Below are 27,218 nucleotides of genomic sequence, written 5' to 3'. Positions count from 1 at the left end.
TATATGCTAAAGGTAATTCAGTCTAAATGTAAGTAGTGTAAACCCAATTTGGGGCCTATAGTTCATAACACAAATCATTCTCAGAAATTAGAACAATAGAAAAGAGCAAAGAAAATGATTCAAGAATCGAGCTGTTTTTATCTCAATTTTCTCTGGTTACTCTTTCCTGGATGCCTTTCTAAAAACTTTTAACATAACATTTTAGATAAAATGATAAATTTGTGGGAAGACTTTATCCCCTAAACATGGAACAAAGATTACACTATCTGAAAGTTCCAAGTTTTAGGAATTTTTTAAGCCCTTTTATTTAGAACCAAAAATCATAGTTCTAATAAAGAAATGTCTCATGAAATAATGCTCATGATGGGATGAAAAGACCTTACAAATTGCTTTCTTGTAAATGTAGGAGCATCCTATAAAGAAAGAACATTGGATAGGAAGGCTGGAAACTTTAGTTTCCAGTGAAGCAGTGGTTAGATACATAGGCAAGTTCATAGTTCTATTTCCTTTAAACAAACAAACAAAATGCAGGGGAAAGAGAAATAATACCAACAAAGTATAATCAAGACAATATAGTATGTAGAAGTGCTTATAAATTTTGGAACTATGAAAATGTTTTTCCTTCATTACTGTAGGGAACTTGGAGCATTAACAGAGAAAGACTGATCTTTTACTATATCGTTAGATATACAAAAACACAGATTTCACCTTGCCCTTATACCAAACAAAAACTTCAGTAAAAGAACAGGAATACTGAAAGAAAAATTATGACATTAGATTGTGCAAGTTCATCACTGCACTTTTAGTCTGGTTTAATAGTATTTATTTCCTGTTCTCTGTTTGGTATCAGTTTTAAATACTGACAGAGGGATTCCAAACCTTCAGGGTCTTACCGCTCATTCTGCATAGCAGTAGACATTGGATTGACTGTTGGGCTCACAGATTTGTTTCTTTCCCATATCATCATAAGTTCAGCCATCCTCTCCTCAGCACACTGTGCGGTAAGCCGAGCCTCTGCATCCTGGTCCCAACAGTCTTCGATTGTCTCCTTGAGTGACCTCACTGCCTGTAATAAAGTACATGGTCAAACAGTGTACCTTATCAAAAAATACTGAGTTTTTTAGCAACATGAAGTGAAAGAAAAATCAGTTTTATTTAACCAATATTTTATATAACTATAATAAAATATCTTAGACTTCAGAGATTTGTAAAGGGGCATATTTCTCAAAAGGTGAGGAGCAAGTATGTAAGCAAACTTTAACTGGACTCATTGAAGAATTATCCACAATAGTAAGCAGTTATAGTAAGTTACATGTTTCTTCAAGGCCACACATTTATGTCATTGTTGATCCACAGCACTGTTATTTCATTCAATAGCCACTAATTCCACTTCAAAACTGAGTTCTGAGTTTTATGAAATTTTGGCGCTAGTCTGTCTTCAATCTCTAGGTGAACTTTTTCTCCTTTTCTCCTAGTAAGAGTGCTTCATTCAAACCGTAAATATTAAAGGCCTGGCATTTTCTTCGTATTTAAAAAGCAGTCCCATTCTGTAGCATTCATACATATAAGCAATGAACAATAGTGTCCCATTTGGGGAAAGTTGGTATAAGCTCCCTTTTAAAAAACAGATTTTAGGGACCTCCCTGGTGGTCCAGTGGTAAAGAATCCACCTTCCAATGCAGGGGACTCGGGTTCAATCCCTGGTCAGGGAACTAAGATCCCATATGGCGCGGGGCAACTAAGCCCACCTGCCACAGCTACTGAGCTCGCACCCCTCAACGAGAGAGCCCAAGTGCCACAAACTATAGAACCCATGCACTGTGGAGCCTGTGTGCCACAACTAGAGAGAGAAAACCCACGCGCCACAACTAGAGAGAAGCCCGCACACCACAACTAAGACCCCGTATGATGCAACTAAGACCTGACACAGCCAAAAAAACACACCAGATTTTATGTACATAAAGATACCTTTTAAAATATATATTATCACTTTATTAACATCGCACTCATGGTCAATAGCACTATACCTCATGCCCTAATGAAGCTCATCTAGCACATGTTTTTCCTTCTTCATAAGGAATATCACAGCCTTCTTGTGCGTAGGAACACTAGACAGTAGTTCAGCATTACACTTAAGGGCCACTTTAAACTGTGAAATCACCAATAAAATGCACAAAAATGTGGAAAAATAAGGCACTAAATACATAGCAAAAATGACACTTTTTTACAGTACAAGAGATGAAGCAAGAAGGCCTTGTTAGACCTTCAGCTGGGAACATTACATCTGAACTCAAGTTTTTCACTGCTCTACACATACCTACAAATGACTGGGACAGTGTTCTGAGTGTTGATTTCAGGACTACAAATACACTTTAGCAAGTAGTTGAATTCCAAATATGAAATTCATGAAAAACGAGGAAAGACTGTATATAATGGATTTAAAATGGACTTGGATTTGAAGATAATAAAAGAAACTCAAAAATCAATTATAACTAACTTTTTGTGACAAATATACCTCTAAAAACTAGTTATACATTTATCTTAGTGGATTTTAATATTGGTTTGAAAAAATGAACTGGTCCCAAGTTATGAAAAGAGGAATTTTTATTTTGAAATAATTTCAAACTTACTTTTCTTGTCCTTCATGATCTTGACATTTTTGAAGATTATAGGTCAGTTACTTTTTAAAATGTTCCTCAACTTATCTGATGTTTCCTCATGATCAAAGTTTGCATCTTTGGCAGAAAATCACGAAAGAGATGCTGTGTTCTTCCCATTGAATCCTATCATGTGGTACACATTTTTGATTTGTCCCATTACTAGAGAAGTTAAGCTTGATCACATGACTGAGTTGGTGTCTGCCAGGTTTCTTCACTGTAAAGTTCCATTTTCCCTTTAATAATCAATCACCGTTTGGGGGGGAAGTACTCAAAGCCCTGTAAATATCCTGCTCTGCATTCAACTTTTCACCCACTAGTTTTAGCATCTCTTGATGTTTCTTGGCAGAATCAATTATTTCTATGATGCTTGCCAGTAAGAAGACACTTAAAAAAATGATAGTAAATTCATAATAGGAATGTAGACACAGTGCACATAAACAAGAAATGCAAATACCTTAAAAATATGCTAGGGCTACCCTGGTGGCCCAGTGGTTGGGAGTCTGCCTGCCAATGCGGGGGACGTGGGTTCGAGCCCTGGTCTGGGAGGGCCCGTGCCCGGCAGCTACTGAGCCTGCGCTCTGGAGCCCGGGAGCCACAACTCCTGAAGCCCTCGTACCTGGAGCCCGTGCTCCACGGCGGGAGAGGCCGCCGTGGTGCGGGGCCTGCACACCGCGACAAAGAGTGGCCCCCGCTTGCTGCAACTAGAGGGGCCCCGCGTGCAGCAATGAAGACCCAACATGGCCAAAAATAAAATAAATAAATAAATTTTAAAAATATATATGCTGGGCTTCCCTGGTGGCGCAGTGGTTGAGAGTCCGCCTGTGGATGCAGGGGACACGGGTTTGTGCCCCAGTCCGGGAAGATCCCACATGCCGCGGAGCGGCTGGGCCCGTGAGCCATGGCTGCTGAGCCTGCGCGTCTGGAGCCTGTGCTCCGCAACAGGAGAGGCCACAACAGTGAGAGGCCTGCGTACCGCAAAAAAAAAAAAAAAAAATATATATATATATATATATGCTAAAATGCTCAACCTTATTCACCATGTTGAGGTAGTACATACAATGTAGTAGTTAAGAATATTAGTTCCAGCTTTGTAGTGTCAGTACCAGCTCAATTAAGATCCTGGCTTCAAATTGTGGCTCAATTATTTACTAGTTACAAATCAAAACAAGATCCATTTTTACCTACCACATTAACAACGATAAATAAAATTTTGTAACACAAAGCATTAGTGATGGGAAAACAGGCTCCCAATATATATTATTATTGGGAGTGCCATCAGTTTGGAGGGTAATCTGGCAATAACAAACTTCAAATGTATTTACCCTTTGATCCAGCAATACTACTTCCAGGAATTTATTCCTCAACTACACTTTTACATTTGCAGAAAAATGCATGTATAAGATGTTCACTGCAGTTGTCATTTATAACTGCAAAAGCTGGAAATTACCTACATGTCCTCTAACAGCAATCTGCTAAAAATTTATGGTATAATGGATACTATGTAGCATTAAAAGAATTAGGAAGATGTATATGTTTCCAATTGCTAAGTAAAATAGGTTAAGTGGGTGTAGTAATTCCCATTAGTATGTTAGAAAAGGATATAAAAACACATAGTCTTGCAATATACAGACATTTCTGGAAGTCTACAGAAGGAATTTAACAGTGGTTGCTTCTCCAGAGGGGTTTTTGGATGTCTGAGGTGAGTGTAAGAGTTTTCACTGCATATTTTTTGTATAGCTAAAAATAACTTAAAAAAAAAATATATATATATATATATATATATATTTATTTATTTATTTATTTATTTGACCGCGCCTGGTCTTAGTTGCAGCACGCGGGATGGCATCTTTGTTGCCTCGTTCGGGATCTTCGTTGTGGCGTGCGGATCTTTAATTGCAGCATGTGGGATCTTTTACAGTTGTGGCATGAGGCATCTTTAGTTCTGGCATGTGGGCTTTTAGTTGCAGCATGTGGGATCAGTTTACTGACCAGGGATTGAACCTGGGCCCCCTGCACTGGCAGCACAGAGTCTTAACTGCTGGGCCACCAGGGAAGTCCCTAAAAATAACGCTTTATTGTTTGAACTCTTTGAATTTTTACCACATGCATGAAAAACATTTAATTAAATGACTTTTTTTTTTTTTTTGCGGTACGTGGGCCTCTCACTGTTGTGGCCTCTCCCGTTGTGGAACACAGGCTCCGGATGTGCAGGCCCAGCGGCCATGGCTCACAGGCCTAGCCGCTCCGCGGCATGTGGGATCTTCCCGGACTGGGGCACGAACCCGAGTCCCCTGCATCGGCAGGCAGACTCTCAACCACTGCGCCACCAGGGAAGCCCCTAAATGACTTTTTTAAAATGGGCAATGCATGTATTGATAATATGTCACTAAATTCAAAAGGTCAGAAAGGGAATACAATCTTCCTCCCATCCCTATCCACCAACCACCCATTTTCCCTCTCTACAGGCAACAAATATCACCAATTTCTTGAGTATTCTTCCAGAGAAACTTTTTTTTCAAGCACATATACATCACATACCCCCACATACAAATTTATAGCTTCATCCATGTTCTTAATTACTAAACATAAAGTGCAACACTGAAGCATACACAAGGAAATCTTTCTAAAGCAAAGATCTGGACACCTTTACACACAAAACTAAAAGTGACCCTTTCCTTTTCAAAAATAAAGCACTATCTATTTAACAGAGTCCCATTCACCAACTGCTTGCTGGCCCAGAAAAGCTCAGAAACACCAATATCCAAGTAGTTAGAAATTAAACACTGAGTTTTCTATACCTTGAGGAAACAGAGACATTGAAGATGGACAAAATTTGTTATTTTTCATTATACAGTTGGGAAATAATTTGATAAAATTCTTTTTTAAAAAATGAGACCAAAAAAGGACAGTCATCAAGGCATTGTGTTGGATGATGAATAAAATCAGGTAAACAGAAGCACTGCTCCCTACCTCTAAGAAGTTTCCATTTTTAAGACAGAATCATTGTTGATGAATAATAATAGTAAATAATTGATGAGTTCTAACTTTGTACTAGATTGTTTTAACTCATTTAATTCTTATATGAAGTAAATACTATTATCACCTCCATTTTTCAGATGCAAGAAAAGAGGCCCAGAGGAGAGATTAGGACACATGGCAAAGTTAAGATCAAAGGCCAGGCAGCATAGCTCCACAATTTATACATTATCCTATGCTGACTGACTCTAAGCTATGCTGGTACAGGAAAGTTTCCAGTGGATAAATGGGTTCTGCTACAAAATTTGCAAGTTGATTTTTTTGAAGAAAATCTATTACAAGTTCCAAACGATGTTAAAATCATAGTTGGTAAGTCATTAACACAAGTAAAGACTTAGAAATTACTAATAAGAAATTGGGAAAAGGAAAAATTAGAAAAATAACTGAGAATCCAAAGAGGGTAACTATAAGGAGGACTTTGAGGGTCTAAGAAAACAATAATTTGGTTGGAGAAAACTTCCAGAAATAGAGTAAAGCAATGCTGAATACCTCAGAATAAGGGGAAAAGTCGTTAAGAGAAGATTAATGAAATAAACAGTATTAAACAGGAGGATTAAGTCACCAATGGGAAGTTAGGTCTTCAAACAAATACTGAGAATGGACTTGACAATCTAGATGAAATTTAGATGAAATGGACAAATTCCTTCCAAGACACAAACTGCCATCAACTATACTCCAATAAAAAATTAAAAGAAAAAAAAAAGATTGCCAAAGTTCACTCAGGAAGGGATAGATGACCTGAATATTTCCTATATCTATTACGGAAGGTAAATTTGTATTTTAAAACTTTCCCACCAAGAAAACACCAGGCCTGGATGGCTTTCTGAATGAATTCTACCAAACATTTAAGAAAAAATTAATGCCAAGTCTACACAAGTCTTCCAGAAAATCAAACAGGGGAGGATATTACCTAGTTCATTCTATGAGGACCTCAGTCAAAATGGCAGAGGAAGGAACTTTGGGGGACATTCCTCCCAAGAAGCACCAATAACTTGGCAAATATTATCAAAATCAACTTTACTGAAACTCTGGAAGTTAGTCAAATATTACAGCAACCAACTAAAAATATAACTGGAAAAAGAAAGGCCACTGAAACAGGGTAGGAGAACTCTGTGGTGAGGAGAACTCTCCCCTGCCCTGGAGTGCTGGCAGATATGAACATGGCTGCCCATGTTCCCAAGGTGGGTACCTGGTCCCAGAGGGAGAGGAGTGATCTTGTTTCAAAGGAATTATGCTGTTTTGACATGTCTATGAGTTCCCTAAAGGACTGATTCAAGAGGTCTATCTTTGTTCTGCCTAACTCAGAACTCTCTCAGGACAGGGAAGTAGCTATGACTAAGTGGAGAACATTCCCTGAAAACACTGAAAGCCAAATGAACAGTACTATAGCCTGGGGCAAAATATAATAGTTGAGGCACACAACAAAAATGCTGGAAGTCAGGGATTAAAAGCTGGGTGGTGAAACTTTGGGGAATAAGTGCATTGAAAAGCTTCCACATATACTGGGGAATCTAGAAAACCACACACAGGTCCAGGGCAGGACACATGCTCAGAGAAGACGATAAGCTTTCATAACTGGCTGGCTCAGCCAGTAGGAAGTATTTAGGCTCAGCACGAGCAGGAAGTGAAGGCTACAGCAGAATTGTAAAAGGCCTGGATAAGTGTTAACAGAGGGCCCCAACACAGAGCCAATCTCCAAAGACTTGGAGAATATTTTTTTGTTTCCTTTTTGCTCATAATGATATCCAAAACATACAATTTTATTTTATTTATTTATTTATTTATTTATTTTTTTCCCTTTTGTGGTACGCGGGCCTCTCACTGCTGTGGCATCTCCCGTTGCGGAGCACAGGCTCCGGACACGCAGGCTCAGCAGCCATGGCTCACGGGCCCAGCCGCTCCGCAGCATGTGGGATCTTCCCAGACCAGGGCACGAACCCGTGTCCCCTGCATCGGCAGGCGGACTCTCAACCACTGCGCCACCAGGGAAGCCCCAAAACATACAATTTTAAACAAAAAATTACAAAGCATGGGAAGAAACAAGAAAGTGTGCCCCATTCACAGGACAGAAGAAATGAACAGAAACTGTCCTCAGGAAATACAGACGTTGGAGTTACTAGCAAAGACTTTAAATACGCTCAAAGAACTAAGGAAACCATGGACAAAGAATTACAGGAAACCAGGAAAACAATGTCTCAACAAATGGAGAAGAGCAATAAAGAGAAATTATAAAAAGGAATTAAAAAGACACTTGGGAGCTCAAAAGTACAAAAACTGAAATGAAAAATTAACCAGAGTGGTTAACAGCAGATCTGAGCAGAGAGAAAAAAGAATTACTAAACTTGAAGATAGGATATAAAAATTATCCAATCTGAGAAGCAGAAACAGAAAAAGAATGAAGAAAATGAACAGAGCCTATAAAACTTGTGAGGCACCATTAATCGCACCAAAATACACATAATGAGAGCCCCAGAAGAAGAGAAAATGGAGAAAGAATATTTGAAGAAATAACCATCAATAACTTCCCAAATTTAATAAAAGAAATGAGTCTACACATCCAAGAAACTCAAGGAACTCAAAGCGGAGTTCCATACTGAGACACATTATAATCAAATTATAAAAAGCCAAAGATAAAGAGAGACTCATGAAGCAGCAAGAGAAGCAACTCGAAATGTATAAGGGATCCTCAATAAAGGTAACAGTTAATCTCTCATCGGAAACCATGGAAGTCAGAAGGCAATGGTATGACATTGTTTAAAGTGCTGAAAGAAAACAAGTGTTTTCTGCAGAATTCCCAAGAATTCTATATCAGGGAAAGCTATCCTTTAATAGTGAAAGAGAAATCAGAATCCGCCTGCCAATGCAGGAGACAAGGGTTTGAGCCCTGGTCCGGGAAGATCCCACATGCCATGGACCAACTGAGCCCGTGTGCCACAACTACTAAGCCTGCATGCTACAACTACTGAAGCCCACTCACCTAGAGCCCATGCTCCGCAACGAGAAGCCACTGTGATGAGAAGCCTGTGCACCGCAACAAAGAGTAGCCTGTGCTCGCTGCAACTAGAGGAAGCCTGAACGCAGCAATGAACATCCAATTCAGCCAAAAATAAATAAATTTTTTAAAAAAGACAAAGAAATGTTAAAGGGAATCATTCAGGCTCAAGTGAAAGGACACTAGACAATAACTTGAAGCCATATAAAGAACTGAAGAACACTGGTAAAGTAACTATATAGGGGACTTCCCTGGTGGCGCAGTGGTTAAGAATCCACCTGCCAATGGAGGGGACACGGGCTCAATCCCTGGTCAGGGAAGATCCCACATGCCACGGAGCAACGAAGGCCGGGCACCACAACTACTGAGCCTGCGCTCTAGAGCCCATGAGCCGAAACTACTTAAGCCCACGTGCCAGAACTACTGAAGCCCACACTCCACAACAAGAGGAGTCACCACAATGAGAAGCACGCGCACCACAATGAACAGTAGCCCCCGCTTGCCGCAACTAGAGAAAAGCCCATGCGCAGCAACGAAGATGCAGCGCAGCCAAACAAAATAAATAAATAAATAAAACCAATCAATCAATCAATAAAAAAAAAATTTTTTTAAAGTAACTACAGGGCTTCCCTGGTGGCACAGTGGTTGAGAGGCCGCATGCCGATGCAGGGGACATGGGTTTGTGCCCCGGTCCGGGAAGATCCCACATGCCGTGGAGCAGCTGGGCCCGTGAGCCATGGCCACTGAGCCTGCACGTCCGGAGCCTGTGCTCCGCAATGGGAGAGGCCGCGAGAGTGAGAGGCCCGCGTACCGCAAAAAAAAAAAAAAAAAAGTAACTACATATGTAAACATAAAAGCCAGTATCATTGTGTTTTTAGGATGTGACTCCTATCTTTTCTATACAATTTCAGACAAATGCATAAAATGATAATTATAAATCTATGTTAATATGACTCAGTACTTTCAAAATGTCAATTAGGCAACTGAAGACCTATGCATGCATTTTCAGGTATTTCCCTCAAACTATTTACCATACTTCCATTTTATCAGGAAACTCATTTTTCCCCCTTTATTAACTAATCTATGTTTGGTTCCCTGGTAGTTTTTAAAATGAGTTTTTACATTCATTAATATTTAGAATATTTTGAGTTTTGTTACTATAAAAATGTTTTTTAGGGCTTCCCTGGTGGCACAGTGGTTGAGAGCCCACCTGCCGATGCAGGGGACATGGGCTCGTGCCCCAGTCTGGGAAGATCCCACATGCCGTGGAGCGGCTGGGCCTGTGAGCCATGGCCGCTGAGCCTGTGCATCTGGAGCCTGTGCTCCTCAATGGGAGAGGCCACAACAGTGAGAGGCCCGCATACCACACACACACAAAAAAAAGTTTTTTAATTTCAATGCAACTATGAAGCAAAATGCCTTCATAAAAAAAGAGAGGGGGGCTTCCCTGGTGGCACAGTGGTTGAGAGTCCGCCTGCCGATGCAGGGGACACGGGTTCGTGCCCCGGTCCGGGAAGATCCCACATGCCGCGGAGCGGCTGGGCCCATGAGCCATGGCCGCTGAGCCTGCGCGTCCGGAGCCTGTGCTCCGCAACGGGAGAGGCCACAAGAGTGAGAGGCCCGTGTACCGCAAAAAAAAAAAAAAAAAAAAAAAAGAGAGGGATATTTCTCATTTTATAAAGCTATGTATTTGCTATCTAACTCCAGTACTGGATTCTCATTGCATAGAAGGAGCAGTTCTACTGACTGTAGCACATTAGATTTTTTTTTTTTTTTTTTTTTTTGCGGTACGCGGGCCTCTCACTGTTGTGGCCTCTCCCGTTGCGGAGCACAGGCTCTGGACACGCAGGCTCAGCGGCCATGGCTCACGGGCCTAGCCGCTCCGCGGCATGTGGGATCTTCCCGGACCGGGGCACGAACCCATGTCCCCTGCATCGGCAGGCGGACTCTCAACCACTGCGCCACCAGGGAAGCCCAGCACATTAGATTTTAAATAGACTAATTGGAAGTGAACCAAATACTACTTATTTCTTACTCAGCAACCTCATCTAAATTGAAAGTAAAAAGTTTTCAGAAAATATGCATATCCCGTAATGGTAGGGTTGCTAAGAGATACTTCAGAACAAGGAGTCCAACTTCTCTGATGAAATAAAACAATGTAAGGAAGATGAAGTTGTATTTTACTAGATAAAATTTCACAAAGAGACTTTTCTTTCAAGTGTACTCTACTATGAGGCTGGCACATCTAATGAATCCTGATAAAGGATTCAGCCTCTCACCTGATGTCAGGAACCTCTTAAAAATCTGTCCCAGTTCCCACAGCAGGGACTACAGTTTGGTAGCAATCTTGAGCATATGAGCTAGGGAATAGGTCTTCAACTGTCTCATACCTGAAGATTTCAATCTCATTTGAAGTAGAAGCCTTCCTTGAAGGTAATCTACTAACAAAAATGACCAATGGAAAAAATACTCAATCTAAATATATCTGGAAACATATAAAATCTCTCTAGCTTTTTTCCAAAATGCCATGAACCCTGGATCCAGAATGAAAATATACTAATCCTATCAAGACAACCTACAATTAAAATGTGAAAATATATAGTAAAATGATGTATATTGCTTAATGAAAACTTTCTCATTTTTGTTCTTTAATTATAATCAAGAAATTACTTGTAGAGATTGGAACCAAGATGGCGGAGTAGGTGGACGTGCTCTCACTACCTCTTGCGAGAACACCAGAATCACAACTAGCTGCTGGACAATCATCGACAGGAAGACACTGGAACTCACCACAAAAGATACCCCACAGCCAAAGACAAAGGAGAAGCCACAATGAAATGGTACAAGGGGTGCAATCACAGTAAAATCAAATCCCATAGCTGATGGGTGGCTGACTCACAGACAGGAGAACACTTATACCACAGAAGTCCACCCACTGGAGTGAAGGTCCTGAGCCCCCTTGTCAGGCTTTCCAACCTGGGGTTCTGGCAACAGAAGGAGGAATTCCTAGAGAATCAGACTTTGAAGGCTACAGGGATTTGACTGCAGGACTTTGACAGAACTGCGGGAAACAGAGACTCCAATCTCGGAGGGCACACACAAAGTAGTGTGCGTATCGGGACCCAGGGGAAGGAGCAGTGACCCCGGGGGAGACTGAACCACACCTACCTGCTAGTGTTGGAGGGTCTCCTGCAGAGATAGGGGGTGGCTGTGGTTCACCGTGGGAATGAGGAAACTGGCAGCAGAAGTTGTGGAAATTACTTCTTGGCGTAAGCCCTCCCAGAGTCCGCCATTAGCCCCACCAAAGAGCCCGGGTAGGCTCCAGTGTTGGGTTTCCTCAGGCCACACAACCAACAGGGAGGGAACCCAGCCCCACCCATCAGCAGTCAATCGGATTAAAGTTATACTGAGCTCTGCCCAACCAAAGCAACAGCCATCTCTACCCACCACCAGTCCCTCCCATCATGAAACGTGCACAAACCTCTTAGATAGCCTCATCCACCAGAGGGCAGACAGCAGAAGCAAGAACTACAATCCTGCAGCCTGTGGAACAAAAACCACATTCACAGAAAGATAGACAAGATGAAAAGGCAGAGGGTTATGTGCCAGACGAAGGAACAACATAAAACCCCAGAAAAAAACCTAAATGAAGTGGAGATAGGCAACCTTCCAGAAAAAGAATTCAGAATAATGAGAGTAAAGATGATCCAGGACCTCGGAAAAACAATAGAGGCAAAGATTGAGAAGATGCAAGAAATGTTTAACAAAGCCATAGACGAATTAAAGAACAAACAAATAGAGATGAACGATACAATAACTAAAATGAAAAATACACTAGAAGGAATCAAGAGCAGGATAACTGAGGCAGAAGAACGGATAAGTGACCTGAAAGACAGAATGGTGGAATTCACTGCTGCGGAACAGAATAAAGAAAAAAGAATGAAAAGAAATGAAGACAGCCTAAGAGACCTCTGGGACAAAATTAAATGCAACAACATTCACATTATAGGGGTCCCAGAAGGAGAAGCGAGAGAGAAAGCACCCAAGAAAGTATCTGAAGAGATTATAGTCGAAAACTTCCCTAACATGGGAAAGGAAATAGCCACCCAAGTCCAGGAAGCGCAGAGAGTCCCATACAGGATAAACCCAAGGAGAAACACGCTGAGACACATAGTAATCAAACTGGCAAAAATTAAAGACAAAGAAAAATTATTGAAAGCAGCAAGGGAAAAATGACAAATAATATACAAGGGACCTCGCATAAGGTTAAGAGCTGATTTCTCAGCAAAAAGATCTTTGGGATCTTTTTTGATCCCAAAGGGGATCAAAAAAGATATTCCATGCAAACGGAAATCAGAAGAAAGCTGGAGTAGCAATACTCATATCAGATAAAATAGACTTTAAAATAAATAATGTTACAAGATACAAGGAAGGATACTACATAATGATCAAGGGATCAATCCAAGAAGAAGATATAACAATTATAAATATATGTGCACCCAACATAGGAGTGCCTCAATACATAAGGCAACTGCTAACAGCTATAAAAGAGGAAATCGACAGTAACACAATAATAGTGGGGGACTTTAACACCTCACTTACACCAATGGACAGATCATCCAAAATGAAAATAAATAAGGGAACGGAAGCTTTAAATGACACAACAGACCAGATAGATTTAATTGATATTTATAGGACATTCCATCCAAAAACAGTAGATTACACTCTCTTCTCAAGTGCGCATGGAACATTCTCCAGGATAGATCACATCTTGGGTCACAAATCAAGCCTCAGTAAATTTAAGAAAATTGAAATCATATCAAGCATCTTTTCTGACCACAATGCTATGAGATTAGAAATGAATTCAACGGAAGAAACACATAAAAAACAGAAACACATGGAGGCTAAACAATACGTTACTAAGTAACCAAGAGATCACTGAAGAAATCAAAGAGGAATTAAAAAATACCTGGAGACAAATCACAACACAAACAAGACGATCCAAAACCTATGGGATGCAGCAAAAGCAGTTCTAAGAGGGAAGTTTATAACTATACAAGCCTACCTCAACAAACAAGAAAAATCTCAAATAAACAATCTAACCTTACACCTAAAGGAACTAGAGAAAGAAGAAACAAAACCCAAAGTTAGCAGACGGAAAGAAATCATAATGATCAGATCATAAATAAATGAAATACAAACAAAGAAAACAAGAGCAAAGATCAATAAAACTAAAGGCTAGTTCTTTGAGAAGATAAACAAAATTGATAAACCATTAGCCAGACTCATCAAGAGCGAGAGGACTTAAATCAATAAAACTAGAAATGAAAAAGGAGAAGTTACAACAGACACCGCAGAAATACAAAGCATCCTAGGAGACTACTACAAGCAACTCTATGCCAATAAAATGGACAACCTGGAAGAAATGGCCAAATTCTTAGAAAGGTATAACCTTCCAAGACTGAACCAGGAAGAAATAGAAAATATGAACAGACCAATCACAAGTAATGAAATTGAAACTGTGATTAAAAATCTTCCAACAGGGCTTGCCTGGTGGCGCAGTGGGTGAGAGTCCGCCTGCCGATGCAGGGGACACGGGTTTGTGCCCCAGTCCGGGAAGATACCACATGCCGTGAAGCGGCTGGGCCCGTGAGCCATGGCCGCTGAGCCTGCGCGTACGGAGCCTGTGCTCCGCAATGGGAGAGGCCACAACAGTGAGAGGTCCGTGTACTGCAAAAAAAAAAAAAAAAAAATCTTCCAACAAACAAAAGCCCAGGACCAGATGGCTTCACGGGCGAATTCTATCAAACATTTAGAGAAGAGCTAACACCCATCCTTCTCAAACTCTTCCAAAAAACTGCAGAGGAAGGGACACTTCCAAACTCAATCTATGAGCCCATCATCACCCTGATACCAAAACCAGACAAAGATACTACAAAAAGAAAATTATAGACCAATATCACTGATGAATATAGATGCAAAAATCCTCAACAAAATACTAGAAACAGAATCCAACAGCACATTAAAAGGATCATACACCATGATCAAGTGGGATTTATCCCAGGGATGCAAGGATTCTTCAATATACGCAAATCAGTCATTGTGATACACCATATTAACAAATTGAAGAATAAAAACCGTATGTTCATCTCAATAGATGCAGAAAAAGCTTTTGACAAAATTCAACACCCATTTATGATAAAAACTCTCCACAAAGTGGGCATAGAGGGAACCTACCTCAACATAATAAAGGCCATATACGACAAACCCACAGCAAACATCATTCTCAATGGTGAAAAACTGAAAGCATTTCCTCTAACATCAGGAACAAGACAAGGATGTCCCCTCTCACCACTATTATTCAACATAGTTTTGGAAGTCCTAGCCATGGCAATCAGAGAAGAAAAAGAAATGAAAGGAATACAAATTGCAAAAGAGGAAGTAAAACTGTCACTGTTTGCAGATGACATGATACTATACATAGAGAATTGTAAGAATGCCACCAGAGAATTACTAGAGCTAATCAATGAATTTGGTAAAGTTGCAGGATACAAAATTAATGAACAGAAATCTCTTGCATTCCTATACACTAATGATGAAAAATCTGAAAGGGAAATTAAGGAAACACTCTCCCATTTACCATTGCAACAGAAAGAATAAAATACCTAGGAATAAACCTACCTAGGGAGACAAAAGACCTGTATGCAGAAACTATAAGACAGTGTTGAAAGAAATTAAAGATGATACCAACAGATGGAGTGATATACCATGCTCTTGTATTGGAAGAATCTCTATTGTGAAAATGACTGTAGTACCCAAAGCAATCTTCAGATTCAATGCAATAGCCATCAAATTACCAATGGCATTTTTAACAGAACTAGAACAAAAAATCTTAAAATTTGTTTGGAGACACAAAAGACTCCGAATAGCCAAAACAGTCTTGAGGGGAAAAAAATGGAGCTGGAACTAAAAACAGAAATATAGATCAATGGAACAGGATAGAAAGCCCAGAGATAAAGAAACGCACCTACGGTCAACTAATCTATGACAAAGGAGGCAAGGATATACAATGGAGAAAGGACAGTCTCTTCATTAAGTGGTGCTGGGAAAACTGGACAGCTACATTTAAAAGAAGGAAATTAGAACACTCCTTAACACCATACAAAAAAATAAACTCAAAATGGATTAAAGACCTAAAAGTAAGACCAGACACTATAAAACTCTTAGAGGAAAACATAGCAAGAACACTCTGACATAAATCACAGCAAGATTTTTCTTGATCCACCTCCTAGAATAATGGAAATAAAAACAAAACTAAACAAATGGGACCTAACGAAACTTAAAAGCTTTTGCACAGCAAAGGAAACCATACACAAGATGAAAAGACAACCCTTAGAATGGGAGAAAATATTTGCAAACGAATCAACGGACAAAGGATTAATCTCCAAAATATATAAACAGCTCATGCAGCTGAATATTAAAACAACAAACAATCCAAGCCAAAAATGGGCAGAAGACCTAAACAGACATTTCTCCAAAGAAGACATACAGATGGCCAAGAAGCACATGAAAAGCTGCTCAACATCACTAATTATTAGAGAAATGCAAATCAAAACTACAGTGATGTATCACCTCACATCAGTTAGAATGGGCATCATCAGAAAATCTACAAACAACAAATGCTGGAGAGGGTGTGGAGAAAAGGGAACCCTCTTGCACTGTTGGTGGGAATGTAAATTGATAACAGCCAATATGGAGAACAGTATGGAGGTTCCTTAAAAAACTAAAAATAGAATTACCATATGACCCAGCAATCCCACTACTGGGCATATACCTAAAGAAAACCATAATTTAAAAAGACACATGCACCCCAATGTTCATTGCAGCACTATTTACAATAGCCAGGTCATGGAAGCAACCTAAATGCCCATTGACAGACGAATGGATAAAGAAGATGTGGTACATATATACAATGGAATATTACTCAGCCATAAAAAGGAAAGAAATTGGGTCATTTGTAGAGACATGGATGGATCTAGACACTGTCATACAGAGTGAAGTCAGAAAAACAAATATCGTATATTAACGCATGTATGTGGAACCTAGAAAAATGGTACAGATGAACCGGTTTGCAGGGGCAGAAACTGAGTCACGGATGTAGAGAACCAACGTATGGACATCAAGAGGGGAAAGTGGTGGTGGTGGTGGTAGTGGGGTGGTGTGATGAATTGGGAGATTGGGATTGACATGTATACACTAATATGTATAAAATGGATGAGTAATAAGAACCTGTTGTATACAAAAATAAATAAAATTTTAAAAAATAGTTGTTTAAAATAAGAAATACAGGGTACTGTCATTAATAAGGGGGCAATTCAATAATTATGACATATAATGGAATGCTGATCAAATGGACAGAAAGCGATACATCTATATATGTACTGACATGAAAAACTAAGTGAAAAAATAAGCTTCAGAAATGATAGTGGATTATCCTACTCATGTTAAAAAAAAATGAGAAAGAGTGTGAGAGTGTGTGGATGTATGTCTTGTATGCAAATGTTTATAAGATGTTTTTAGCGTTGTAGCAACAATTTACTGAAATGGCTGGAGCCTCTGAAAATATTTCAGCGTTGTGAACTGCATTTTTTTTTTTTTTTTTTTTGTGGTATGCGGGCCTCTCACTGTTGTGGCCTCTCCCGTTGCGGAGCACAGGCTCCAGACACGCAGGCTCAGCGGCCATGGCTCACGGGCCTGGCCACTCTGCGGCATGTGGGATCTTCCCGGACCGGGGCACAAACCTGTGTCCCCTGCATTGGCAGGCAGACTCTCAACCACTGCACCACCAGGGAAGCCCATGAACTGCATTTTTAATAAGCAGAATTTATATGCGGTACCTTGCTTTCTTTTTGGTGCAGTTTAAATTTCTATTAGTCCTTGAATATGTAAGTCTGCACTAATTAACATTTTTGGTACCACTCTCAAGAGGATAAATGGAATGGAATTTCAATAATATTTAAAATATTATCATGTTAATTATTCTAGCTGTTACCCAGTGTAGCAAACTTCAGACACAACAGTTTAGTGCCTCTCTGAAAATATATAATAGCATACAAATCGAGTAAGTTGTATTTTTGACATTAGACAACTCTAAAAACTATTACCATTATTAACAAACTATTTTTGCTTCAAGCAACATTTGAACATCTTCATCATAAGTCCTCTTTTTCAATAATTCAGTTTTTCCTTACCAGGCTATTTTCTTTCCACGCTTCTGGGAACTTGGGTCTCTGTTTTTCCCTAGACACCAGAACCTGCATATCTTCAAAAGTGGGATGGTTTCCAACCTCTGTCTGAAAAGCCATCTGGTATTCTGGTACAGATTCACCTGTGTATTTTTTTTTAAAAAAGATAAGAGTAAAATTTGTAATTATAAAGAGACCCTGTTGTGGGTTTTATGCACTATTAGTAAAAGCTCTATTTAGAATAGTCTTTGTTTGATAAATTAAATGTTTGTTATAAATTAGATGGTAGTTACAATGATAGGCAGCTATTTTTAAATGGTTTCTAGTATTAGTGAATTTGGGGGTGGGGGTAGACATTATTATATACATGAGGTTTAACACTTAAAACTGAATTCTTATCCCATACAGGGATTGAGGGTGGTGAATATGAGGAGAAAGTCCAAGATCTAGTACAACAAACATGTCTGCAGAACTAAATATAAGTGGGTGGGTGGTATAGTCATGTCTCATTACATCACTGACTCTATTATAGTCTAGCCAGATTTTTCATATGTCACAAAAATTTTTATGATAATGACCATTTGATCAAGTCAATGAACTGACTTTCCCCCTTAATAAGTAGTACCTATATCAAGGATTTTAAAATATCATTAACTATTCTATCACTGTTTAATAACCCTATTCATCACCAATATGCACAATCAGCAGCTTGTGATAAAAGACTTAACAATTTTTACAAAATGTTGTCAGATTAAACTTAATTAACATATTCAGCCACACAGAAGACCTCTGGGACCAACATTTAGAAAACCAATCGTTTAGTCAAAATCTTGGCAAAGAACTCAAGAGAAATAGACTCTTCCTGTCCCCTTGTCCCTCCCCCAATACCATTAAAATGACAAGATAAATTAGAAGAAAGAATACCAGGAAGGAGGTAAGGCATTTAGGTTCTAATCTTGGCTTCATCTCTACCTAGGAAAAGCCGTTTAACTATTCTGTGTTTCAGTTTTCCTGTCAGCAAAATGGAAATGTCTGCTTTCCTTATCTTACTCACGTGGAGACAATACAAAATTTATAACGACCCAGATAGAAAGTACATTACAAAGCATGTAATTGAAGTTTTATGCTTCAATCTGAATATTCAAAAACAAAAAACCTATACACTTGCCCTCCACCAATATTAAAAAAGATTTACAAAGAGTAATTCTATAATTTATGTAGCATAGCCCAAAGTTTTTGGAATATTGCACTATCTATAGATACAAATGGTATTTTCACATATTCTGTAAAAGTTTAAGCAGATATTTATTTCTGATCAATAACCATCAACACTGAACTTGAAAGACAAAACTAAAGTATTTCATCCTGCCAGTTAGTGTACCACTTTCTTTCATGAAATCTCATATGATAAACCCTCAACCCATACCATCTGTGAACTGTAAGATACTTACTAATATATCTCTTCTGTCTTTCTGAGACATATACACAACACACATACATACCTTCCAAGTGTTATTTTTTCTTCAAATGCTCTTCAGTAGAATAAATAAATATTTAACACAATTTTACTTATTTGTTTTAATCGGGTGTAAATTATAATTAGAAAACCTGCTAAATAAAACTGATGCACAATCTTGTTTTGGAAATGGAATGACATTAAGAATTATCAAATTTCTACTAAATCTTCATGGTTCTCATCTGTTACTTGTTAATTATGTCTCTAAGCAGTTAGGAACGTTTTAATTCCCTTCTTAATTATGCTTGTTCTCTTCCTCCTTTTTCTTTCTCTTGCCTTCTGTTTTTCTTCCTTCCTTCCTGCTCTTCCTTTGTAATATAGATCCTAATTCATTTATATTGTTAATATTTTACAGAGAGAGGCAGTCTTTATAACAAACTGCTTCCATTCAATAAAATGGAACAATAATAAAAGCATGTCTTGCATTTGGAGTTCTATCATAGCAGTTTAAAAAATATTTTAGGGCTTCCCTGGTGGCGCAGTGGTTGGGAGTCCGCCTGCCGATGCAGGGGACACGGGTTCGCCTCCCGGTCCAGGAGGATCCCACATGTCACAGAGTGGCTGGGCCCGTGAGCCATGGCCACTGAGCCTGCGCGTCCGGAGCCTGTGCTCCGCAACGGGAGAGGCCACAGTAGTGAGAGGCCCGCGTACCGCAAAAAACCCCAAAACAAAACAAAAAAAATATCTTATAAGAATTTTTCCACTAATATATGCTATTCTTTAGGCTTATTCATATGTTTGTGGAATACTTTTTTTCAATTTACACCCCATTTCACTGTTAAAAATTTTAGGAGTACCCTGTATCCTCTGCCTGTGCTTTTTTAGCACTCTTTTCCTCCTACACCCTGTAATATTTCTGTCTTCCCTATTCCACAGAAACTCCAAGAATACCAGTGACCTCCTCCTATTCAAATTCCAAGATCATTCCTCAGTTCCACTTCCTTTTGACCTTTCAATTACATGTTTCTACTAATATTGGTTCTTAATACTTTCTAACACTGACTTCCAAGATACTAAGGTTTCTCAGTTTCCTCACTATTTTTCTGTCCATTTGTCTTCTATGTCCATTTGTCTTCCTATGATGGGGGAGGGGGAGGTCATCTAATATTCAGTCTTTACTCACCAACGTTTCTCTCTCTTCATTTATTCTTTTAGGGGACTGCATCCACTTATAAATTCTCAATTACCATCTCTATGTAGGTAATTCCCAAATATCATTTTAATCTTAAATTCTTCATTAAGTTCTTCAATAACAATTTTTTGAGTTGTCTATCAATACCCCACCCAAAAGTTCCCACAATTAACACATCTTTCCAATGTAAACCAGTACTCTTTCCTAAGCTCCTGGCTGCCACCCTATTTCTCAGACCTCTCAATATTTCTCAACTCCCTAGACTGTCTTCCAATAGCTAACCAAAACCACAGCTTCCTTTTCTACATTTTCTCTCACATATGCCTCTTCCTCCCCATTTCCATACCCAAGATTACAGGGTATCTTATTGCAACTCTCTTCTTTTTGCTTTATTTTTATTTTAAATTTTGGTTAAATGTACATAACATAAAATTTACCATTTTAACCATTTCTGAGTGTACAGTTCTGTGGCACTAGGGACATTCACAATGTTGTGCATCCATCTCCAGAACTTTTTCCATCTTCCTAAACTGAAATTCTGTATACATTTAAAAGTAACCCCCGATTTCTTTTTCCTTTTTAAACTCTTTCTAGTACTATTTCAATTCATCCTATATTTCTATTATAATAATATTCTTCAAATAAGATTCAATTGTCTTTTATTTTTCAAACATCTGATATTGCATTTTATTATTTTTCAGTCCAAAAGCAATAGATATTCTTTGAATCAGTAATTGTTCAAAAAATGTTGCTGATAGCAATGTACTAACTAAAGCTGATACAAGAATCATTTTAGTCAGACATGCTTCTAAAAACCAGAAATTCTGGATTAGGATTTTTAAAAAATATGTGGCCAAAGTTCCAATAATAGAAATTAAAAGTTCCATGGTTCCAATAATATGTGATACTACTGCAGTCACTGCTATTTCCAGAAAAACACTTTGAGTACTCCGTACTTCCAATTAACTGGAAAATATACTTCTAAGTAATAACTGATTGATGTGTAAGTAATCTAAATAATTATTAATTTATTTCATTATATTTTAAAATTAAACTATTGTTAAATGCTTACTGTTTTTAAAGCAAAAAAATTCAACCCCACTACTAATCTGTTTTTATTAAATGGTTCCATTTCATAAATTTGTCCAATGCTGGTTTAACTGACTTTATATCCTTTTCTTATGCTTTTAATGTGGTTATTCCTATAAGATAAAGACCATTTATGTCAAATCATTTTGTACACCACCTATAAGGGTGCAGTGCACATATTGGTAATTACTTTAAATTTTTATATCACAATGACAGTGATGTAATCTTAACAAAAGGAGAAAAAATATACAATTATTTGGCTATTTCAAGTAAGCCTCAAATAAGCATTCACATTAAATGAGTGTTCTTTCATGAAAGGAAGGAAGGTAGGCAGGAAGGCATGATGACAAGGGAGAAGTTTTTTAAAAAGGAGGAAAAGGAGAATGAAAAAAAGACAGGAAGAAAGAAGTGTTCCAATGGATAATTCATTACTTCTAATTCCTTACTGGGTCAATTCAGGAAACACTGTTAAGTGCAGCTTCTCAAATGCTCAAAGTTTGTGTAAGGAAAACAATGACTGCTAAAGCAATGAGAGACCAACCTGAACACAGATAAGCTATTATGAGCAATTAATTAAATTATACTCAGATGCAAACCTGGAGTCCTTTCTAAAAAGTTTTTCCTGATTCACATCCTTCTGCTAGTAATGTTTCTGAACACTAGATGGCAGTGAGCTAAAGGTTTAAATGAAAGTACAAACACATCAAAGTTGACTTATTTAATATAGGTAGAAAAAAATATAACTGCTTCACTTCAAAACATACATCAATTTTTGACAGCAGTTCCCTTACCTGGGAAGAGGTCTGTACATCTCATAAATATCTCCCAATAAATTAGTCCAAGTGCATACATATCTACTTGTTTCAAAGCTGATTCACAGTCCCTCAGGTTCACGGCTCCTTCTAGAACTTCTGGTGCCATATATCTGATTGTGCCAACCTGATAAATTAAGAGTGATTTATTTCAGAAAAAGAATGTAGCATATTCTGAAGGGCATACATTAGACCACAAGTTATACATAAATTTCAGGTCAACAATATGTCAATGTTATTTGGACCTAAGCATGTCACTGAGCCTTTCTATACCAAATTTTTAATAAATAAAATACCCATTTTAGGACATCTTGGTTGCTCTCAGTTTTTGGCAATTATGAATAAAGCTGCTAAAACGTTTAGGTACAGGTTTCTGTGTGAATATAAGTTGTCAACTCAATTGGGTAAATTGCTGGAAGACTATGTCTTCCAAAGTGGCTATAACCCTTTTGCATTCCCACCAACAATGAATGAGTTGCTGTTGCTCCACATCTTCACCAGCATTTGATATTATTGGGGTTTTTTTAACATCTGAATGTAATGGAATCTTGTTTGGATTTGCAGTTCTCTAATGAGGAATGATGTTGAGTAACTTTTATATGTTTATTTGCCATCTGTAAAACTTCTCCGGTAAGGTGTCTGTTCATATCTTCTATTTTTTAATTGGCTTGTTTGTCTTCTTACTGCTGAGTCTTAAGAGTTCTTTTATATTCTGGATACAAGTCCTTTATCAGATATGTGTTTTGCAAATATTTTCTCCCAGTCTATGGCTTGTTTTTTTCATTCTCTTAACACTGCCTTTTGCAGAGCAGAAGTTTTAAATTTTAATAAAATTCACCTTAGCAATTTTTTCTTTCAAAAAAAATACCCTTTTAAAATAATTAAACTGTGATATATTCATCCTATTCAATAGCATTCCTACTAATGTTGACAAAAATGAGTTGGAATGGCAGTGATTTCCACAATGAAGTGATGAACTTCATGCAATGTCTTCTGTATATCTTAATTTTGTAATTCCTAATATGCTAGGCTTGGATAAGGATAACTGTCCTGAGTAGTTAGTGGATTCTTAAATACAATTTATTATGTTTTAAAAATATGTCAGTGTGATACCTTTTGTATACACTCACCTCACTTATGGCTGCATTATCTTCCTCCCCTGGGCGCACCAGTCTATTTCCAGTCAGCTTCATGGACAACCCAAAGTCACTAATAACACAGGTTCCATCATTTTTCACCAGAACATTTCTGCTATTTAAATCTCGATGGGAAATTGCAGGTTTATAGTGATCTGTTTGGATAATTTTCAAATATTTATTAATGCTTAAATAGCACTACTGGACATGAAATGAGCATGAAGTATTACCTTCTATATAAATATAGGGGCTATATAAATATAGAAGATAGTGTTATTTTTCTGCCCATTAATTTTCCAACAGCAAAAAAGGACATAAGAAATCAAAATTTCAACTCACAATCCCCACTATTTTCGGTATATTTCACAACATAACTCCTGTTGGAACTATAATTAATTAAGCTCTAAAGATTCAGCTGCATAAACATTCAGCTGCAATTAATAGCCAAGAGGCTGTTGCTTCTAATTTTAACATGTACTTTTTTTTTTCCTTTTCATTTCTAGAGTAGCAAAAGGAGGCAAAAGAGAAAGGAATATCTTGCATAAAAAACAATAAAAAGTCAACTTATCTAAAACAATTATCACTGAAAAATTGACATGGCTCCAGAATTGGTATATGTATTTTACAGTATTCTCTTACAGCTTATCAAATCAAACCTATGACAGAAAATCCCAGTTTTGTCCTGAGGCTTAGCCATGTATCTAAGCCCACCACAGTTCTTCAAATCAAACTAGAAACAGTTTTGCAATGGGCTGGTAGCTGTTTTCTGATTTTACAAAGAAACAAAACACTATTATACTCATTCTATTACTTGTTAATCAGAAGACTAAATGATCCATGTAGGCAGAGAGAGAACATGTTTTGCCTGAATTCAAAAGGCATGGCACACAGTAAATGCTTGCTGAGTGAAAGAATATATCCAACCTAAGCCCCTAACTAAAATCATAATTCTTTTCCTCTTTATAAGAAAACCTTGGCGGGTGGGAGGGGGAGGAACGGATTGAGAGTTTGTGATTAGCAGATGCAAACTATTATATATAGGATGGAAAAACAACAAGATCCTACTGTATAGAACAGGGAACTATATTCAATATCCTGTGATAAACCATAATGGAAAAGAATATGAAAAAGAATATATATATGTATAGCTGAGTCACTTTGTTGTACAGGAAAAGTTAACACAACATTGTAAATCAACGATACTCCAATAAAATTTTTAAAAAAGAAAACCTTATATAAATCTTATATTGAATAAAACCGTAGCTCTTGAAAAGAAAAAGATTCTAAAGTACCATTCACAAAATTTAAAATAACTCCTCAGGTATAGAAAGAAATAGAGCAATCAGAACAAAGTCAACGATAAGTTGAGAGTGTTTATATTTAGGCACAAAAAGACTCAGTATTTACATTTATTACTCTCATTAACATGTATTAGACTTCAATTTCACCATCAATGAAACTAAAGACAGAAGATAATGATTCCTTTCCTATTGGGGGCGGGGGGTGGGGGTGGGGGTAGGCAATAGCACAACTAGAAGAAAAATAGCAGTTACCAGGTTTCTTTTTCTAAAAATTGACTTCTTTCTCATTTGCTCCTCTTCCCGGTCCAGCCTTCCGAAGTATGTACTAACATGGCTCATTCAACCCCTAACAGAGCTACATTTCTTACTCTGGATAAAACCACAACATAAGTATATGTGGTATAATCTCGAGCTGATATTTATATAAGAAAATTTATAGAGACACTGGAAAATGTTTGTATACTAACACCAAAGCAATACTTAGACTAAAATATCTCACACATAAGGGAAACCAGGTTAATAATGTGAAGACTGTAAAATGAGTCAGTCAGTCAGCCAGCCAGAGGGGAAAACAGGGTAATACTTTCTGCTACTATTAAAAAAGGAAACAAAAGAAATGAAAAGAAAAGAGGGGGCTTCCCTGGTGGCACAGTGGTTGGGAGTCCGCCAATGCAGGGGACGCGGGTTCGTGCCCCGGTCTGGGAAGATCCCACATGCCGCGGAGTGGCTGGGCCCATGAGCCATGGCCGCTGAGCCTGCACATCCGGAGCCTGTGCTCCGCAACGGGAGAGGCCACAACAGTGAGAGGCCCGTGTACCGCAAAAAAAAAAAAAAAAAGGAAAAAAGAAAAGAGGAGAGGGAGGAAGCAAAGGAGGAAGGAAGCGAGGGAGGAAATAAGGAAAAAGAAAAAAAGAAAAAGGAAGAGACAAGAGAGGATTCATCACCAATGCAGAGGGTGGAACTATAGACCACCTTTTTGAGACTTCTTTTCCCCTTAAAGTTCCCCTCGATATTCATTTTAATTTTTTTTTTATTGGGGAAGGGGTTGTGGTTTGTAGGAAGGGGGGGCCAAGCATGTAATGATTTTGCCCTGGGCAGTAGCACACTTGGCAAATTTCTTAAAGCAAAGTGGGACACAATATTATTTTAATTATGTTAAAAAATAAAACCTGAACACAAAATAGTCTCTCTGTGGATATTTGCATAAACACACACACACACACACACACACACACACACAGCAAAGGAACTGGAAAGATGTACATAAACTAGTTAGTAGTAATTTTCTAGTTATAGATTTAAGTGATCTATGTATGTTCTTTTCTTTGCTAGACTTTTTCCATGATAATGTTATACTGACATTATCATTAGGAGAAAAATTCATAGGGAGAACCAATTACAAATAAACAGGTTCAATTCCTACTTCTTCTGAAGCAAAAAATAGCTGAATAAATAATAACAGTATTATTCCTTACTACAAAATTTGTATGCCAAATAGCAAAGTTGTATCTGAAGATACCGGGAAGAATAGAGTTCTCTGAAAAAAAGTGAAATGTCACTTTAAATGTTTTGAAATAGTACAGTATAGTTGGAATATTTATTTATTATTGAAATATAGTCATTTACAATGTCATGTTAGTTTCAGGTGTACAGCAGTGATTCAGTTATACATATACATGCATACACACACACACACACACACACACACACACACACACACATATTCTTTTTCAGATAATTTTCCCTTATAGGCTATTACAAAATATTGAGTATAGCTCCCTGTGCTATACAGTAGGTCCTTGTTGGTTACCTATGTTACATATAGTAGTGTGTATATGTTAATTCCATCCTCCTGATTTATCCCTCTCCCCCTTCCCTTTTGGTAACTATACGTTTATTTTCTATGTCTGTGGGTCTATTTCTGTTTTGTAAATAAGTTCATTTGTATCTTTTTTTTTTTTTGCAAATTCTACATATAAGTGATACATGGTATTTGTCTTTCTCTGGCTTACTTCACTTAGTATGATAATCTCTAGGTCCATCCATGTTGCTGTAAATGGCATTATATTATGGTTGAGTAATATTCCCTTTATATATATATATACCACATCTTTATCCATTCATCTGTCGATGGACATCTGTTGCTTGGCTATTGTAAATAGTACTGCAACGAACATTGGGGTGCATGTATCTTTTCAAATTATATTTTCTCCAGGTATGTGCCCAGAAGTGAGATTGCTGGATCATATGGTACCTCTATTTTTAGTTTTTTAAGGAACCTACATACTGTTCTCCATAG

At 38.0% G+C, this 27,218-nt stretch overlaps 1 protein-coding gene across 1 annotated transcript in view; it reads right to left on the bottom strand.

Annotated features, from left to right (window-relative positions):
• BMPR2 (bone morphogenetic protein receptor type 2) overlaps positions 1-27,218 on the bottom strand; it is a 204,893-nt gene that overhangs the window by 12,874 nt on the left and 164,801 nt on the right. Inside the window, exons 8-11 of the mRNA XM_081242108.1 lie at positions 23,613-23,773; positions 22,462-22,609; positions 17,940-18,076; positions 894-1,066 (exon numbers count right to left, since the gene is read on the bottom strand). Of these exons, the coding sequence (XP_081098234.1) occupies positions 894-1,066; positions 17,940-18,076; positions 22,462-22,609; positions 23,613-23,773 (619 nt within the window). The remainder of the gene's footprint in view (positions 1-893; positions 1,067-17,939; positions 18,077-22,461; positions 22,610-23,612; positions 23,774-27,218) is intronic.

Source organism: Mesoplodon bidens (assembly GCF_964165515.1).
Source record: "Mesoplodon bidens genome assembly, chromosome: 8".
NCBI lineage: Eukaryota > Metazoa > Chordata > Mammalia > Artiodactyla > Ziphiidae > Mesoplodon > Mesoplodon bidens.
Note: the sequence above shows the minus strand (reverse complement) of the source record. Positions and strands in the feature narration are given on the sequence as shown.